Source organism: Eptesicus fuscus, chromosome 22 (genome assembly GCF_027574615.1).
Source record: "Eptesicus fuscus isolate TK198812 chromosome 22, DD_ASM_mEF_20220401, whole genome shotgun sequence".
Taxonomy (NCBI): domain Eukaryota; kingdom Metazoa; phylum Chordata; class Mammalia; order Chiroptera; family Vespertilionidae; genus Eptesicus; species Eptesicus fuscus.
The window spans coordinates 25,590,654-25,610,319 of NC_072494.1; the positions used below are offsets into that span (position 1 = coordinate 25,590,654).

At 40.1% G+C, this 19,666-nt stretch overlaps 2 protein-coding genes across 2 annotated transcripts in view; one reads left to right on the forward strand and one right to left on the reverse strand.

The window, feature by feature from the left end:
• RGL1 (ral guanine nucleotide dissociation stimulator like 1) overlaps positions 1 to 19,666 on the forward strand; it is a 221,891-nt gene that overhangs the window by 8,060 nt on the left and 194,165 nt on the right. The gene's annotated exons all lie outside the window — the stretch shown is intronic.
• APOBEC4 (apolipoprotein B mRNA editing enzyme catalytic polypeptide like 4) lies at positions 206 to 6,842 on the reverse strand. Its single transcript, XM_008145948.3, has 2 exons — positions 6,724 to 6,842; positions 206 to 2,559 (listed from the first exon to the last, which is right to left on the reverse strand). Exon 2 carries the CDS (start codon positions 2,527 to 2,529, stop codon positions 1,423 to 1,425), a length of 1,107 nt encoding a protein of 368 aa, XP_008144170.2. The 5' UTR covers positions 2,530 to 2,559; positions 6,724 to 6,842; the 3' UTR covers positions 206 to 1,422.

Consider the following 19,666-nt stretch of genomic DNA (forward strand, 5'->3'; position numbering starts at 1 on the left):
TGCCCCAGACTCTGACAGGAGGAAGATTTTCATATACATTTTACTAATTTTCTTTCATCTCTGCCACTTCTATTATAGAGAAAGGGCAAATAGCAATATTAAAATATTTCCTCTAATTAATTCTCTTTTAATGTGCACAAATTTCATGCACCAGGCCACTAGTATTCTCATAAGTCTATAAAAAATTTCAGGTTAACAATAGAAATTTCTTTTAAAATTTTTATTTATTTTAATCATAACAGACATTCCTATTTTAAACATTTTTCTTTTTTTTTAAGAGGTAAGTGAGGCAGCAAATGTGATTTAATGCACATGCTCAGAGGGTTAAAGAGCACTCCTAGAATTGTGTTTTGAACAAGAGTTTAAGACAAGGTATAGATATGCACTGGTGAAAAAGAAGTGGTCAGAAAAAAAGAGAACTAGAACCAATTATGCACTGGGGAGCTATGTCAGAAGAAGGAGGAATGGATGCTAACAACAACAAAAAGATATGTCTATTGCAGGAGAGTTAAGTGGCCACTTGGCTGGAATGGAGAAGAAATGTTGGGGAGCAGGGATTGGTAAAGTTCTGAGATGTGGATTCACAGCCTTGCTGCCCATATTTTGCCTGGATATGGTGCTAGATCCTAAAGGGAAACTAAATAAGTGAAAGAGACAGCGCTTGACCTATAGGAATTTACAATCTTGCTGATGAGACAGGGCAACAGGATGGTAGAGGAGTAGCCTTGAAAACCAGTGAGAGGGGCTTGGATATTACATGGTATGTGAGGGAAGGAACCTTGGAGAGTCTCAGGTGTCACCTGCCTCTATCATCCACTCAGGAGGCATAGGTCTGAGCTGGGAAAGATCAAACCCAGCACGTGGCTACATTTCAAAAATCAATTTTTGTAGCTATAGCTAATCAATTAGCAAAAGAGCTTTTCCCCCACACACAAGTATTTTGAACCACTTCAGAAAAAAACAAAAAAAGCTGCCTAAAATCTTCTGTCCACAACGAACAAGTAATGGAAAATCACTGGTTTGCTTTTGCAAACAGTACTGAGTGTAACTTCAGGCTGTTTTCCAACTTTATAGTAAATTTTAGTACTGAAACCAATTTAGGAAGCTGTTTGGTCCATAGGCATTTTCAGTGGCAAGGTGATATGGGTAGACCGGAATAATGACATTTTCTTGTTTACACCAAAATATTAGCGAGGTACTAATGGCTCCACTTGGGTACTGTCATTTTCAAAATAAAGGAAAGATAATAAGTTGCTTATAGAAACATTTTGAATTATGTTTAAAATAGTGTAGCTTTATAATAGTTAAGCTGGTAAATAATTCAGGTTTTGCCTATAGTGTATCATACCCAAGAGAGAAGGTTTCCAGATTCTTGTTGGCTATCTTCTAAGTCTTCGGTAGTTGTTTGCAGGAATGTTGGTTTTATTTCTTCCCTTTCTTTTTCTTCTTCTTTTCATCTGCCTTGCTGCTACTTCCAGACTGTTCTGTGATTGCCATTGTCTCCACTGGCATTGCCATGGGAGGCCTTCTGAGGTCCTTGGTTTCCTGGGATGACATCAGAGGCATGTTTAAATGCCTTACAACATTCCTGGGTTTATACGGGCTTTGACCCACATGGATTGGTGGTAGGTCTCGGAAGGGCACCAGCACAAACACGACAGGAACCCTGAGGTCTGGTGTCAGATTGGCTTGTGATTGTCCACTTGTCACTTGAGGAGACTGTCCGGGAAAGGCATTGATGAAAGGGTAGCTTTCTAAAGCCGCCCGAGCTGTTACATTCGGATCCTCTTTTGTCTGGGGGAGAACATCAGTGAAGTAAGGTTTCACCCCTGTGATGGCATTGATTTCATACGCATTGTGCCTGTCCGCCAGTGCTCTCCCAGTCAAAATGGGTTGGGAAACAGTTGATCCCAAGACACCGCTCACAAAGTTGTTGAGGAGAAAATGCCAGATCCCACCACTTATTGGGCTCAAAGTGACCTTGGGCCAGAGACTAGCTAGGCTCCGGAGAGCTTCACGGTTCCAGGCCGAGGCAGGAAAATCAGGGTCAGTGTGATAGAGCTGAGAGAAGTAGATACTAAGAGTGACATCTGGGTACGTTGTCAGGAAACTGTACATCTTGCTGATGCAGCAGTGGTCAGCTTCATTACAAGGGGAGTGGGTGGAATACAGAATGATGTGCCGGATGCTGTCGTTGTGGTATATGGCCCAGTCAAAATAACCATTCGTCTCAAACAGCATTGATTCTGGATGGGTATTATTCGAAGTGCAACTGCTCGCGTGGCCCTTTTGCACCAGGCTTCCAGTAGAAGTTTTCAGTTCATAAAATGTGAGGTGTTTTGTTTGAGGATAGGTTGGTCCATAAGGGAATCCAAAAATCTGGTAAAATTCTGTGTAGGAAACTCTTGCTTCTTCGCCTGTCCGAATATGGTAAGGACAATTAGAGCAATCTAGAGAGAAGCTTAGCCAGTAATAAGGTTTTACTATGGTTCCACGATTTGCTAGGTATTCCTCATATAATGGCTCCATTGCTAGTTTTAGCGTCTTCTAGCTGGAATCCTAAGCAAGGAAGAGAGAATATATGTAAAACCAGTGCAGGAAGAACTAAAGACAGCACATTAATTTACTGAGTCATATTCTTCTTTAAAGCAGGTGGCATAATAACCATGGTAGCATTTTGAGTCTAAAGGATAATGATATATATCCACAGATTAGAAAGCTCAGGATTCAGCTTTGTTGAGACTCCTAAGAAGGGGGAGGAGGCAAAAGAGAAAAGCATTATACATTACCTGTTTCATAGATTCTGAGGCAGTAGAGCAAATGGGTTAATGGTGCAAGTTCTAGAAACAGACCTGTTGCAAATCAGGGCCCTGCCACGTACCAGCTAAGTGATTTTTGGCAAGTTATTTAACATCAGGGAGCTTCCTTGTCTGTAAAATGAGACTCAGAATAGTTCCTACCACATAAGGTTATCTTGAGGATTGAATGATAGATAAATATACAATGTTTTATTATGGGTCCAACACATACTAAGGTCTTGATAAACACTTAGCTCTCAATAGTAATAGGGTAAGTCCTAGGGTTATCTAGATGATTCTTGTTTAGGGAAGTCCAAAGAAATAAACAGGATTTTGCATTTGTTTGTAATGTTCTTTGTCTCTTTTCCAAATATGATAGTGTCTGGCATATCATGCAGAGGTGTTGCATGTGCTTGCATCTCAAATCAGCTATTTCTTCTAATCATCCTATATAATAAAAGGCTGATATGCAAATTGACCGAACAGTAGAACGACTGGTTGCTATGATGTGCACAGACCACCAGGGGACAGACTCTCAATGTAGGAGCTGCCCCCTGGTGCTCCTACAGGGGGAGTGCTGCTCAGCCAGAAGCCCTGAGCTGGGTTCACGGCTGGCGAGTGCAGAGGCGGTGACGGGAGCCTGTCCCGCCTCCGCGGCATTAAGGATATCTGACTGCCGGCTTAGACATCCCCCGAGGGCTCCCAGACTGTGAGAGGGCACAGGCCAGGCTGAGGGACCCCCCTACCCCCCCCCCCCAGTGCACGAATTTTGTGCACTGGGCCTCTAGTTGACAATAAGTTGGAAGTGGTTATCCTTTTGGGAATATGATCATGGAATCTCATGGTAGTTGCTAGAGACTTCTTCTTTTTTTTAATAAGTGTTTTCTCTCTTTTTTTATAATTGTTTAAAGTATTACATATAGTAGTACATATATCTCCTTTTTTTTCCCCATTGACCTTCCCCCAGCCTCCCCTACTCCCTGTCGCATGCCCTCATCCCACCCCTACCAGAAACTTCTTGTAGAAGTCCCAGGTGAGTATTCTTTGGGTCATAGATATGCATTCATCAACTTTTGAGCGTTTTATTTCCAGTGGGTGGGTCTTGTTAGAGCAATTTGGAAACTTTACTATTCTAAAAGCAATAGGGTTCTTAGGATATTTCAGATAGTTTCTGGAATGTTAAAACTGAACTGTTAAGATCTTTAGGTAATTATTTTTCCTTTAAAAATATTTCTTCAGTTATGATTATTCCAAAGCAACAACATAGACATTATAATATAGTTTTAAAATATTGTAAAATAACTTTTTATTATGTAAGTGTTACATGTTTCTTGTGGAATTTTTTTGTAATACAGATACATAAAGGAAAAATAAAAACTCATGCCAGTTTGTATCAGTTTCCATTTCCATTACCATTGACAGGTCTATTCCCTCCAGTCTTTTTGCTACGTGTGCTTGTTATGCCCAACATAAATAAAGCCATGTTTTATATTTGCTTTTTCACTTAGTATTGTGTCATGAACATTTTCCTATGTTGTTAAAATTCTTCAAAAAGCACAGTATCCACGCCTAATTAGTGTCTTATTACATAACTATAGCATTCAGGTTCTTGCCTATTGTTATTATTATAAGTAACACTTTGATGAATATTTCTTTAAATAAATTGTTCATATAACTGACTCTTTAATGTAGATCACTAGAAGTCATATTACTAGATCAAACTTTCTCACATCACTTCTTAGGAGAATTACATTCCCAGATCCCCTCAGTCATTGCTGTATTTATCTCCAGGCTGAAACCTGCAGAGTTCCTTGTATAATCCCATCTTGGGCAGAAAATATTTTAGGGTCACAATCCAGCTCTAGATGTAATGTGACCACTTTACTCATGTCACCATCATCCTCATGGCTAGTCTCTCAGCAGTAACCCTGGGCACCACACCCATCATACTCCAGACTCCTCCCAACCTCTGTCATGTCAACTTAGTCCGCAGGATTGGGGGGTTGCCTCAGTTTCCTCCTAAGCATTGCATTTTCCTGCTGCAACGGAATTCCTGCCCTGAGGCTTCCTAGACCTGGCACAGCTTTTCCTCGGGGCCCTGGACTCTTTCTGCTTAACCCTTGGCAACAGGCGGACCCCCTGGGACCTGACACCATCTCACCCTGATCCTGAGCGTTGTTTTCTCCCAGCATCCCTGCTCTCTCGGTCTTACCCATGGAACTGTGTCTCTCTGAATATCAAAACTTGCTGAAACCAAACCTAAAGTCTCACTCTCTTTTGACCATTGTGCCCTGGATCTGGCCTGCCATTGGGTGGCACACCTGATAGCCAGGTTACTACTCAAATTACAATTTCAATTCACCTATAGAAACTTACGGTAGATTGATTTGGCTAAAATATTATGGAAGCGGTACCAAGAGGCCCTTTTCTGCTTTTTTTTTTGGGGGGGGGGAGGGTGAGTGGAGTTAACTCTATATAATGGTCCCAGAATCACCCTTTTGGGACGCAGAGGTCTTTGTGTCTTTCGAGATAAAGGCAGCCTGGAAACCCCAGCACTCCCTCCTTTGCACTCTTCCTCTCCTAAGGCGATTTTAGCAGCGGATGGCGCATCATTACCATCTGTAAGGAGGTCTGAGGACTGCGGCCTTCCTGTGTCATGGAGGGAGCTCTGGAGTTTCCTTCTTGCTGATAGTGAACTCTTCAGTGTCACCCAGCCGTGACTCCCTCTTGGAGAGGGCTTCACTTTTTCAGTCTTCATTTGGGATTGTTCTTTGATCTCTCTCATCTGAAGAGGAGCAGGAAAGAACTCCTGGCCCCTTTGAACTCTGGCACAATTTGTGGTTCATATCAATTAGCCACCGATCACAGACTGTCTTGTATTGTTAACTTTTGGAGTCTGTCCTTTCATTCTCCCCTAATCAGGCAGAGACATGGTCTGGTTAGCCCAGGACCTACCTCAGGAACCTGGATTGGTCACCAGTGGGTTGGCTAAGACTTGTTTCCCCAGCATCCTGTGTCCCTATCACCTAGTCCAGTGATGGGCAACCTTTTGAGCTTGGTGTGTCAAACTTTGCCAAAAAACTGAGCATAACTCGGGTAGTGTGTCACTTTGAGGAAAAAACATTATTTCGCAAATGTTTCATCCTCAGGAGCAGCAAATGTTTCATCCTCGGCATGCGGCTACCTCAGCGGCCGCGTGTCCTCAGAAATGGCTACGCGTGTCAGTGCTGACACGCGTGTCATAGGTTCTCCATCACTGCCCTAGTCCTTTTCTTTCTTTTTAAAAAAGTAAATCTTTATATGGAGTTGGGGGGGACGAGAAGAGATAAACCAAAGAACTTATGTACTGGTATGCATAGCCCATGGACAGGGGCAATAGGGTAGTGAAGACCTGGGGGTAGGGGGTAGGGGCTGGGAGGAAGGGGGTAAAGGGGGAGGGGAATGGGAGATATCTGTAATACTATCAATAATAAAAAATATATTAAAAATAAATCTTTATTGTTGAAAGTATTACATATGTTCCCCTCCCCCTCCCCCTTGACTCCTTCTAGCCCACCCTCCTCCCTCCTCCCTGCCCCCTGCCCCAGGCCTTCACCACCCTATTGTCTGTGTCCACACCTAGTCCTTTTCCTTCTGCTTTGTCTGTGCTTGGGAAACGCAGGTCTATGGGCAGTGAGGAGTAGAGGCCTGCATAACCAGCTCTGTCATCCGGTTGTGAGTGGCCCCTGGACTGCGGCCGGCCGTGGAGGACAGCTTGCCTGACTTTAACATAAACGAGACAGTTTGCTTTATTTTCACCAGCTAGGATTCGCGAGCGCTGCTAAAGCACAGTTTGCACTGGAGTAATGGGAGAATGGAGTTTGCCTTTCCCAATCTGTGCGCAATCTGTTAGCAGCTAAAACCAAATGCTAGCAATTATAATTACCGTCATTTTGTCTCCAGGCTTGGATCACACTCCAGGTGTTCTGGGAGATGGTCCATTTTCTTCTTTCCCTCTTTAAATTCGAGGCCCCGTTTCAAATAGCTTCAGACGACAGTTGTACTGTAAAGATTCACCTTTTGTATCGGTTCAGGACTCTTTCACGCTGCCGTGTGTCTGTTAGTTCGCTTGAACTTTGCTGTCCCAAGTTAGAAAGAACTTGCCGAGGTGTGGCTGCTTCTAAGAACACTGTTGAATTGGTGCCATGGTAACGTTTGCAAAGTAGCTACTGCTAGGATACAGCTCTGACACTTAGTACTTTATTTGCATTTCAAACCACCTGTTCCAAAGATGAAAATATCCATGAACACATATTCCCAATCTGGATAAAAGTATAACATTTGACTGCTTAAATGAAACAGCCTCCTGGCTGTTAGAATCAAGTTCTGAGGTCATGCGTCTCAGCACCTCTGTCCTGATCTAGTATAGGTTCCAGGCTTGGTATCTGGACAAGATGTGTTGTTTCTGTGGCCTGTGGAGGCTCCAGGGCCTCTCCTTAAGCGGTTTCCCTTCAGTGAGAGGGAGGCACCTGTGAGAGGAAGCAGACTTGACTTCCCCAAAGGGAGGCACTCTCTACTAACAGACCCACCGTCCCCGAAGGGGGAGCTCTTTATTTTGCCCAAACCTGGGTTATTACGCACTAGCAGTTTCCTTCCTCCTACATGTTCCCTGGGAGGCTCTTGCTAGTGATATGTGCGTGGTTCCCTCCAGTTTAAGACACAGATGTGGCCCTTTTTCTGCGGCTGATGGGAGAGCCACTCGTCCTTGTCTGTTCTTTCTTCTGCCCCTTAATCTCCCCACCGTGTCCTAGGACACTAGACATGTGGAGCGCCATGATTACACTCTTGGATATTCCCTCTCTTCTCTCCCTCGGGCCACTCTGAAAATGACCCATCCGGGAGGTGGAAGCACCTAGAAGGCTTCCTGCGCAGCCTCACCAAGTCTTACTTGTTTCTCATGGTCAGACTTCCAGTCTCCACAACAGCAACAGTCCTCCTCCTCCAGAGGGCGCCTTCTAGCTTTTTATGTTGATGTTGATCTCTGTGCATTTTTTTTTCTTTCTTTCTTTATTGACCTTACATATGTGTCCTTATCCCCCCATTGTCCATCCCCCCCCCACCCCGATCTCTGTGCCTTTTAAGGGTCTCTAGTCTCTAGTTTATTTGTTAACTCCTCAGCTAGTTATTTTTCGTTCCACTTTCCTTCAGGCTTTCTTTCATACATGCTCGCTCTACTGCATCCCACTCCTTCCCAACCAGTTGCCACTGATCACGCCTTTCCTGTTCCCACATCTTGCTTCCAATCTCATAGTATCTCCTAACTCAGTTAACTTGTAAATATTAAACCAAAAGCTGATCCTCAAAGTTCACCTTTCATTTAACTTAATAAATGATATTCCGTTCAGAACTATTAACTAAAAAATGAGTCTGTATCCACTAGTATCTTTTTACCAATTACATTTTAGGGTGATTTTAGGTATAGGCAAACTCCAAGTAGCCACCATTTAAAAAAAGAGCTCTATTAAAGTATAATTTCTAAATAAAGATTGTATATTGTTAAGGTGTACAACTACATCTTTTGATATATTTACACATAGTGAAATGTTCACAACAACCAGTCTAACTAACATATCCATCACCTCATAAAGTTGCTTTTTAGGGTGTATGAATATGTAAGATCTGACCCCTTAGCAAATTTCAAGTATTCAATACAGTATTGTTAATGTAGTCATCATACTCTACATTAGATCTCCAGAACATACTCATCTTGCATAACTGAAACTTTATACCCTTTGACCAACACCACTCCCCTCTCCCCTCCCCCAACTCCTGGCAACCACCATTCTCCTCTATGATTCTATGAGTATGACTATTTTAAATCCCACATATAAATGAGATCATGCAGTTTTTATCTGTTACTGGTTTTTACACTTAGCATAACATTCTCCAGGTTCATCCATGTTGCTGCAAATGGCAGGATTTCCTTTTTTCAGGCTGAGTAATATTCCATTGTATGTATATACCACATTTGCTTTGCCCATTCATCTGTCAATGTCTTTTTGGTTGTTTCCATATCTTGACTGTTGTGAATAATGGTGCAGTGACTATGGGAGTGCAGATATCTCTTTGAGATCTGATTACAATTCTTTTGGGAAAATACCTGGAAGTGGGCTTGCTAAACCATATTGTAGTTCTATTTTAATTTTTTTGAGAAAACGCCATACTGTTTTCCATAATGGCTTCACCAGTTATATCCCCACTAACAGTATACAAGGGTCTGCTTTTCCATATCCTCAACAATACTTTTGTCTTTTTGATAATGGCCACTCTTGCAGATGTGAGGTGATATCTCATGGTGGTGTTGATTTGCATCCCTCATGATTAATGATACTTGCACCTTTTTATATCTCTGTAGGCCATTTGTATGTCTTCTTTTGAGCAATGTCTAATCAAGTTCTTTGCCCTTTTTAAAATCAGTTGTGTGATTTTTTTTGGTTTTTTTTTTGCTATTGAGTTGTATGAGTTCCTTATATACCTTGCCTCTTACCCCTTATCAGATATGTGGCTTGCAAATATTTTCTGCCATTCTGTAGGTTGCCTTTTCACTATGTTAAGTTTCATTTGTTGTGCATATATATTCCCATATATATTCTCACTTGTCTACTTTTGTTTTTGATGCCTGAGCTTTTGGTGTCATATCATTCACGTAGCAGTAACAAACTATATTAAACTGATGAAAAAGAGCAATCACAAAATAAAGACCTGCAGAGAATTCGGTAGATTTCATGACGCTCACTAAGTAAGGACTTAGGTGGGAAAGACGGGGTAAGTGTTAGTGTTGAGGGGAAAGGGAGAGCTTGAAGCTTTGGGTCATAAGCCGACTGGCCACAGGGTGGCAGCACAGTCTTAACAGCAAGGACACTGGTGGATGACCCTTACTTTGCTAAAACCACAAGACTTTTCAGAATCTCTCCATGTTGTTTTCCCCTAGGGCTGTGGTCTGCAAACTGCGGCTCGAGGGCCACAGGCGGCTCTTTGGCCCCTTGAGTGTGGCTCTTCCACAAAATACCACGACCTGGGCGAGTCTATTTTGAAGAAGTGGTGTTAGAAGAAGTTTAAGTTTAAAAAATTTGCCTCTCAAAAGAAATTTCAATCGTTGTACTGTTGATATTTGGCTCTGTTGGCTAATGAGTTTGCCGACCACTGGCCTAGGGAAATGAAAACAGATGTTTAGAATCAAAGGTAACTCCTTAACTTAAACTGAGGGAAAGTGCAGGGTGGAGGCAGCATCTTTATTCCCGGAGGTATAAATAATCTAAAAAAGGTTTCAGACCATCTGTGGGGAAGGACCAATTTAGTTTCCAAACTACTAATTTTGTAAAATTCAATGAAAATGATTTTATAGGAAAAAAAATCAACAAAAAATACATAGAAAATATGAGCCCATTTAAAAAATTAGTTCAACAGATAAAGTGTATACGCTTCTTGCTGATACACTTCAACAGATAAAGTGTATACAGTTTCATAATTACATTTCAACAGTTACCTATTTTTGTGAAGCATCTTGTTTAGTTCAGCTGGCTCTTTTTTTATTTTTTTTATAGAAGGATTTTCTCAATGAAGGAGCAGTGTGTTGCTTTATGTTCTGACACAAGCTCCTTAATCTGTGAGCTATTCTAGAACCTTCTATATAAGATTTAAACTCTAAATCACATTTTCTGATATAGATCATACAGGGTTATCTCCTATTTCTATAAAAATTTTTAAATAGTTACTCTTAATTTCTCTACTTATCTTGCTCACACTGGTAGCAAGTATGGATGGGCCCTGGTTTACAGACTTAGCTTTGAGTGACATTGCTTTCATGTCCTTCTTGTATCCCACTTAAGTCACTATTAGAGAGTGCTTTTACTTCCTAAATTAACTAAATTTTATTTATGTTAATTCCTCTAGCTAGCTTATATACAAATGATGAAGAACTTAAATGAAAATATCATTTGTTTAACCAATTGACATTTACTGAATGCCTACTCTGTGCCAAAAATTTTACATGCCTCATATCCGGGTAAAAAGAGCTGGGTATTATTACAATTTCCATTTTACAGATAAGGAAACTGAGGTTAAGAGTGTTTAATATTCAAGATAACATAGCTAGTAACTGGTAGAGCTGGGATTTGAACCCAGAGCACTTTAAAACTTTTTTTCTTTATACCAGGGTCCATTCATCACATCCTACTTTTTGAGAAAATAGAAAATAATTTCAAGTTTGTGACCTAGTCTTAAGATAAATGGGAAAAATAATATTTTAAAAGTGAGACAATGATAAAATCAAGGAAGAGAAGAAAATGTAAAAAAAATGATAAGATGATAAGTATGTAGGGGGAGACAGCTGAACATGTTTTTGGCAAGAGGAAAGATTTAAAACACTGACTTTAATGAGGTATAATTTACATATTATAAAATACACCCACTTGAAGTGTACAGTTTTTTTGAGTTTTGACAAATGTACGTTCTCATGTTACCACCATTGCAATAAAAATATAGAACATTTCCATCAACCCCAAATTTCCCCTGTGTCCCTTCCTTTCCCATGAATCACCCTCCCACATGGCTTTAGGGAAGTGCTATCTTTTTGCTGTTACTGTAGATTACATGTGTTTTTTCCAAAGTGTCACATAAATGGAATCATAAAGTATTCTTTGGCACTTTCCACTTGCTTCTCAGGATAATGTTTTTGAGATTCATCCATGCGATTGTATTTATCAGTTGTCTGTTCCTTTTTAATATTGAATAACACTTCATTGTATAGATGTGCTATAATTTATTCATCTGTTCATGGACTTTTGTATTGTTTCTAGTTCGGGGCCATTATGAGAAACCTGTGAACATGTTCAAGTCTTTGTGTAGACCTATGCTTCCATTTCCCTTGGACAAATACTTAAGACTGGAATTTCTAGGTTGTATAGCAGTTGCATCTCACCTTCTAGGAACTTTCAGGTGGTTCAGAACAGGTCTCCCTAAGCTGTGTCACCTTGGCATCTGAATCATTTTGAGCTGAAGGCGATTGAGACCCTGCGGGATCACAGGAAACTTTTATACCTCCCTTAAAGAATTTAAATTAGGGGCCTTTCCCATAGTAAGGATTATTACCAGAGATAACTTCTTATGACCTATGTATAGGGCAGGGAACACATCTCATTCCTGAACATCTGCTCTTCTTATCGTCCCGTGAATAGCCTCCCTCCCCTCTGAAGCCCCCAGGCGCCTGACCTCATCCTTAGCTCAAAATGTCATATACCCTCCTTTTACCTCTCTGTCCCTGAATTTCTTACATATGTGGGTCTCTGACTCACTCATGTGTGTCAGGTTCCCATACATGAGTATGTAATTATATTTGGTAATTTTCTCGTGTTAATCTAATCTGTGTCATGTAGGTTTAATCAATAGACCAGCTGAAAGAAGGGTAAAGGGAAATTTCTTCCTCAACACTGCCAAATTGTTTTCAATAGTTATTTGTTATTTTATGTTTCCATTAGCAACATTAAGGTATGGAAAGATATTCCAGTTGCTCACTTCCTTGCCAATACTTGGTATTGTCAGTGAAAGGAAGTATTTAATTTATCAATTTTAGAAAAACCAGTTTCTTTCAAGCTTGTCCTCTGATGGGGAAGGAGTGAGCACTGGATGGGATTCTGCAGTACTTCTGTTTCTTCATTTGGATAACTAATCCCCAATAAATTTTCATGGTCACCATACATATCAACAAATTTCATATTTAAGTTATCAATGCTTTCAGTTCCTTCTGTCTCAGTCTCTTTCAAATGAAGTCATTAACAGTGCTGAAATCAATGCTGAGTTGAGCTTAGCTCAATTTTGTCTTTTAATTAAGACAGAATATGTGGAAGCTGAGAGAAAATATTGTGGGCTTAGACTCAGTAGAGGATATGGTGAGCTCTGAAAATCCTCCAAGTAGAAAACTGCCATCTCATGAAACATTTCTCTCTTTTGAAACATCAATTAGGTATATGTTGACCCTTCTCATTTATCCTATGACTTTTAATTTGTCTGTTGTGATTCCTATTATTCATTGAAAAATACGTTTTTATTGATTTTACAGAGAGAGTAAAGGAGAGGGAGAGAGAAACATTGATGTGAGAGAGAAACATTGATCGGTTGCCTCCTGCACGCACCCCGACAGGGGACCAAACACAAAACCTGGGCATGTGCCCTGGCCAGGAACTGAACCTGCAACCTTTTGGTGGACAGAATGATGCTCAATCAACTGAGAGACACCATTATTTAACTCTCAGTGCTGTATTCCTGGTATTTTCTCTGGGTCAATCATCTTGTTCTCTACTTTCCTCTACACATCTGGTAATCTACTCTTTAACCCACTTATTGAGTTCCTTAAATCAACGACTATATTTATCCTTTATAGTTTTATTTTGTGTCTGTATTTTCCTCCATTTTTATATTTTTGGTTTTCCCCAAATCTTTAATTATTTCAATGTTATCATATATCTGTAACAAATAATTCTATTAGCTAAAGTTCCTGGAGGCCTAACTTTGCTTTAGTTGTTCCTCCCTACTCTTGCTGATGGTGGATTGTTCCTTTGGGTGCTGTAAAGTGTTGTTTTTGAAGTCATGCTTGGTGGGGATTCTGTGTGGCCTGCACAGAAGCATGTCTCTCTAGAGCGAAGGTTCTCAATCTTTTCTGCACATTAGAACTACCTAGTGAGCTTTTAAAAATTAGGGCGGCAGGTTGAGCCCCAGATCAGTTAACTCAGATACTCCAGGTGTGAGATTGAGGCATTAGTGTTTTTAAAGTTCCAAAGTCAATGTTGAGAATCACTGCTCTGGAGAGAATTTGACTTTAATTTTCACAGGCACTACGAGTGTGTTTCCAGCCCTGGATCACTTTCATAGCTATTTCTCAGCTCTGGGTTCCTGAACTACATAGGTAATATAATTTTTTTAACAGTAAAAATATTCTAATAGAGAATAGCAACAAAGCCAATTTGATTCTTTTTGTTTGTTTCCCCCCCCCAACAGTTTTTAGGAATAATTGACAACTATAATTGTATATAATTAAAGTATAAAATGTGGTGGTTTTATATACATATAAATTGTGGAATGATTACCAAGAACAAGTATTTTAATGCACCTGATAGTTAACTTTTTTATTTTTTTGTGGTGAGTATGCTTAAGATCTACTCTCAGCAACTTTCATGTATATAACAAATACACAATACCATATATAACAAATACACATATATTTTTTAATCTTTATTGTTCAGATTATTACAATTGTTTCTCTTTTCCCCCCCCCCATAGCTCCCCTCCACCAGGTTCCTACCCCACCCTCTGCCCTTACTCCCCTTTTTGTTCAGTCTCTTCCCGCACCCCCCACTCCCCTTTTCCCCCGAGAATTGTCAGTCCACTCCCTTTCTATGCCCCTGATTCTATTATATTCACCAGTTAGTACTGTTCATCAGGTTTTTTATTCCCTTGATTTTTAGATTCACTTGTTGATAGTTACCTATTTGTTGTTCATAATTTTTATCTTTATCTTCTTCTTCCTCTTCTTAAAGAATACCTTCAGCATTTCATATAATTCTGGTTTGGTGGTGATGAACTCCTTTAGCTTTTTCTTATTTGTGAAGCTCTTTATCTGGCTTTCAATTCTGAATGATAGCTTTGCTGGGTAGAGTAATCTTGGTTGTAGGTTCTTGCAATTCATTACTTTGAATATTTCTTGCCATTCCCGTCTGGCCTGCATAGTTTCTGTTGAGAAATCAGCTGACAATCGTATGGGTGCTCCCTTATAGGTAATTAACTTTTTCTCTTGCTGCTTTTAATATTCTCTCTTTGTCTTTTGCTCTTGGAATTTTAATTATGATATGTCTTGGTGTGGTCCTCTTTGGATTCCTTTTGTTTGGGGTTCTGTGTGCTTCCTGGACTTCTATTTCTTTCATCAGGTGGTGGAAGTTTTCTGTCACTATTTCTTCAAGTAGGTTTTCAATATCTTGCTCTCTCTCTTCTTCTGGGACTCCCATAATTCTTATGTTGGTACACTTGAAGTTGTCCCAGAGGCTTCTTACACTATCTTCAACTTTTTGTATTCTTTTTGCTTTTTCAGAGGAGTGTTTTTTGCTTCTTGGTATTCCAAATCTTTGACTTGATTCTTGCGATCCTCTAGTCTGCTTTTAGGTCTCTGTATAATATTTTTTATTTCAGTCAGTGTATGCTTTATTTCTGGTTGATCCCTTTTCATGTCCTCGAGGTTCTCGTTTAATTTATTGGCCTTTTCTAGGAAATTCTTTAAAAACATTATAACCGTGGTTTTGAACTCTGTATCCGGTCTTTTGCTTTCCTCCATTTCCTTTAATTGTGGCCTGCCTCTTTGTCTCCGCATTTTAGCTGCTTCCCTGAGTTGATGGAGTTGCTTTGTGTGTTAGATGTCTTAGCAGAGCCCAGTAGCTCAGCCTCCCCAGTTACCTGTGGTGGATCCTCTTGGTGCACCCCTTTGTGGGCTGTATGTGCAGTCTTGTTGTAGGTAATCCTTGCTTGTTGTTGGTATCACTGGGGGGAGTTGATCTCCAAGCTAATTGGCTGTGAGTATCAGCAGTGTCTCCACTGGGAGGGCTTCTGTGCTCAGCTTGGATGGGGCGGAGTCTCAGGGTGGAGACAAGCTTTGGTTTCCCGTCAGCCCCGCCCTAATGTCCCGCGGTGATGGCTGCACGCACCTCTGAGAAGGCTGCTCTCAAGTTTTGCCTGCTGCCAGACAGGCCTGCCTCTCCCAGATGGGCGCTGGATATCAGTGTAATAGGGAGGCTTTGTTTTCCTCCGTAACGAGAAAGCCAGCCTTGCACTTGGTGCCCGCCCTCTCCGCGCACCGAGAGCAAACCAGTCGTGTATTCAGCTGCCTGCCCTCTCTGAACCTCCACAGCTCCCGAAGCTCGGCGTCCCTTTCTCTTTTATTCTAGTTGTAGAGCATCCGCTCAGCCAGCTTTCCGGTGGTTCTGGACAATGTCTGCTCTGTTTTCCAGTTGTAGTTTCAAAATTGTTGTGGTGGGCGACAATTAGGTGTTTACCCTGTGCCACCATCTTGGTTTCTCCCCACAATACCATATTTTAATAGCTATACTTTAGATCTGTAGAATTTATAAGTTTGTACCCTTTGACCTACATCTTCCTATTTCTCCCTTTCCCCAACCCTTCGTAACAACCACTCTATTTTGTTTCTATGAAATCAGCTTAAAAATATATATTCCACATATAAATAATACCTTGCAATATTTATTTATTCTCTGTCTGGCTTATTTCACTTGGCATAATGCCCTGCAGTTTCATCATGTTGTTTTTTATGGATGAATAGTATTCCATTATATATATGTGTATATGTAATAGATAGATAGATAGATAGATAGATAGATAGATAGATAGATAGCATTTGTTGACTGTGCTTTTAGTATTCTTCCCAAAAAAATTATTGCTAAGACCAATGTCAGGGAGCTTTTCCTATGTGTTTTCAGGTTTTATAGTGAAGCCTTTAATCCATTTGGCTTAACTTTTATGAGTTACGAAAAATAGGGGTCCAGGTTCATTGCATCTGAATACTCAGTTTTCCGATACTATTTGTTGAAGAGACTTTCTTTCCCTACTGTGTATCCTGATGTCCTTGTCGAAGATTAGTTGACTGTATATGCATAGGCTTATTTCTGAGCTTTCTATTCTGTTCCATTGCTCTATGTGCCAGTACCATATTCTTTTGATTACTACAGCTTTGTAATATAGCTTGAAATCAGCCAGGGTGATATCTCCAGCTTCGTTCTTCTTTCATGGATGGATTTGGATATTCAGGATCTTTTTTTGGTTCCATACAAATTTTAGGACAGTATTTTCTATTTCTATGAAAAATACCATTAGAATTTTGATAGGGATTGCATTGAATTTATAGATCACTTTGAGTAGTATAGACATTTTAACAATATTAATTCTTCCAATCTAACAACATGGGATATCTTGCCACTTATTTGTGTTTTCTTTAATTTCTTGCTTCAGTGTCTTATGGTTTTCAGTGTATAGGTTTTTCAATTCCTTGGTTAAAATTTATTCCTAGCCGAGACCGGTTTGGCTCAGTGGATAGAGTGTCGGCCTGCGGACTCAAGGGTCCCGGGTTCGATTCCGGTCAAGGGCATGTACCTTGGTTGTGGGCACATCCCCAGTGGGGGGTGTGCAGGAGGCAGCTGATCGATGTTTCTCTCCCATCGATGTTTCTAGCTCTCTATACCTCTCTCTTCCTCTCTGTAAAAAATCAATAAAAAATATTTAAAAAAAAATTTATTCCTAAATACTTCATTGTTTTTGATGCTGTTGTAAATAGGATTGCTTTCTTAATTTCTTCAGATAGCTCGTGGTTAGTGTATAGAAATGCAAATGACTTGTATGTTTGTTTTTTAAATATATATTTATATTTATTTATTTATTTATTATTTTTTAATCCTCACTGAGGATATTTTTCCATTGATTTTTAGAGAGAATGGAAGAGAGGGAAAGTCAGAGAGAAATATTGATGTGAAAGAAACACATTGATTGGTTGCCTCCTGCATGCACCCTGACCAGAGCCAGGGCCTGGGAGGAGCCTGCAACTGAGGTATGTGTCCTTGACCAGAATTGAACCCGGGACCCTTCTGTAGGCAGGCTGATGCTCTATCTACTGAGCCAAACCAGCCAGGGTATGTATGTTGACTTTATACTTGCAATTTTACTGAATTTACTTATTAGTTCTAACAGGTTTTGGTGTAGAGTCTTTAGGTTCTTTTGTATATAAGATCATGTCATCTGCAAACAGAGGTAATTTTACTTCTTCATTTCCAATTTGGATATCTTTTACTTATTTTTTTTGCCTAATTGCTGTGTCTAGGACTTCCAGTACTCTGTTGAATGGAAGTGGTGAGGGTGGGCGTGCTTGTTTTGTTTCTGATCTTAGAGGAAAGGCCTTTAACTCTTCACTGTTGAGTATGATATTAGCTGAGGGCTTGTCATATACGGCCTTTATTATGTTGAGGTGCATTCCTTCTCTACCTAATTTGTTGAGAGTTTTATCATGAAAGGATGTTGAACGTTGTCAAATACTTTTTCTGCATCTATTGAAATGATCATATGATTTTTATCCTGCATTCTGTTAATATTGTGTATCACATTTATTGATCTGTGTATAATGAACCATCTTAGCATCCCACAGATAAATCCCACTTGATCATGGTGTCAGACCTTTTTAATGTGCTCTGGAATTCAGGTTTGTTAGTATTTTGTTGAGAATTTCACATCTATGTTTATCAAGGATAATGGCCTGTAATTTTCTTTTCTTGTAGTGTCCTGGTCTGGCTTTGGTATTAAGATAATGCTGGCCTTATAAAGTGAGTTTGGAAGTTCCTCTCTCTTCAATTAGGTAATGTAAATTTGAATCTTATGCTTGGGGAGTGCTCCCCCAAACATCTATGTTGAGATAGCTTCCTTGTCATCTCTTTTTACTGAGAAACTAGCCATGTGAGGACTTCTGGGGGCTGGAAGGGACTTGTTCCACGTCACATTGGGCAAACCCAAGGCTTCGTCATCTATTTCCACAGGGCTATACAATCCCAAGCTTCTTGTTTACCAGTATCAACACAGCCTAAATGTCAGTGCCAGTGTAACATATCTGTGTTTATGTTCTTCTCTGGTTTTGGTTTTAGAATTTCCCTTACTTCCCTGTGAATCAGCTGTATTTTTGAATCTTTGTTATATTTTACCCCCCAATTCTAGGTTTTTCTGCGTACTTAGATTACAGTATTGCTAAAAATACAAGTTTTGCCATGACTGTGAGTCTGTAGCTTCATGGCCCTGCCCTGCTCTCATGTTCCCAATGTCTGCCTGAACCAAGTATGAGCTTGCTGTGTCTTTGGACATAGTGCATTGGGTTTGCAAGCATACACCTGGCAGACAGACATCTGGAGCTAGTATGCGTTTCCCTGGACTGGGCCTGGCCGGGTCTTGGCTTCGTCTTGCTCCAGCTGGTCTATGTTGCCAAGGTCCCAGCATACTTTGAATTCCAACCTACCTGAATTATGTCAATTTCTATTCTTTTTCTTCTGTTTCCAAGTCTCTGTCTTCTGAACTTAAGTTGCCAAACTGAAGTCTGGTTTCAGTTTATTTTCTGGATTCATCTTTCCACAAAGGACTCTATCCCTGATTTGAGAGTTTGTAGTGTGGTTTATAACAATGTGGGAATGGGTCCAACTCAGGATTCAGATTTCTAAGATGCCCAGATGATCTTAACAAAAAGCTTCTAACGTTCCACTTCATTTAAAAGAATACTAAGCTTATTGAGTATGTGAATTTGAAAGATTTTCTATTACATGTTGAGGATATATAGTATTAATCAAGGTTAAACACTGAATTACTAATTTTGTCAAAAGGAGGAATTTACAGTTGAGAATACTTCGATTTACTTTTATTTGCTTAATTCGTGAGTAGCCATCTCCCTGTATACCAAATACAACCATCTGTGTGGGATTGTGGCTGGTCTAGTCCATACACCCTTTTACTTTGAGACCTCCTAAGAAAACTGAGTTTGGTAAAAACTATTCAGAGAACTCTTGTCAGTGTTGAATGGAGCATTTATCCTAATTTTCCTGCCATGATATCACGATCGGTGAATTTAATTTTCATTGGTTTATATCAGGCTTACTTTCAAAAGGGATTTGAGGTGATATTATTGTCTGCTGACTTACTGGCAACATTAAAAAGTATTATTTCTGTATTACTAAACAGTAGGCCCTGTAAAGACAGGGACCCAGCTCCTCTGTTCACCTGCTGCATTATTAGCTCTGAGGGCCATTCATGGC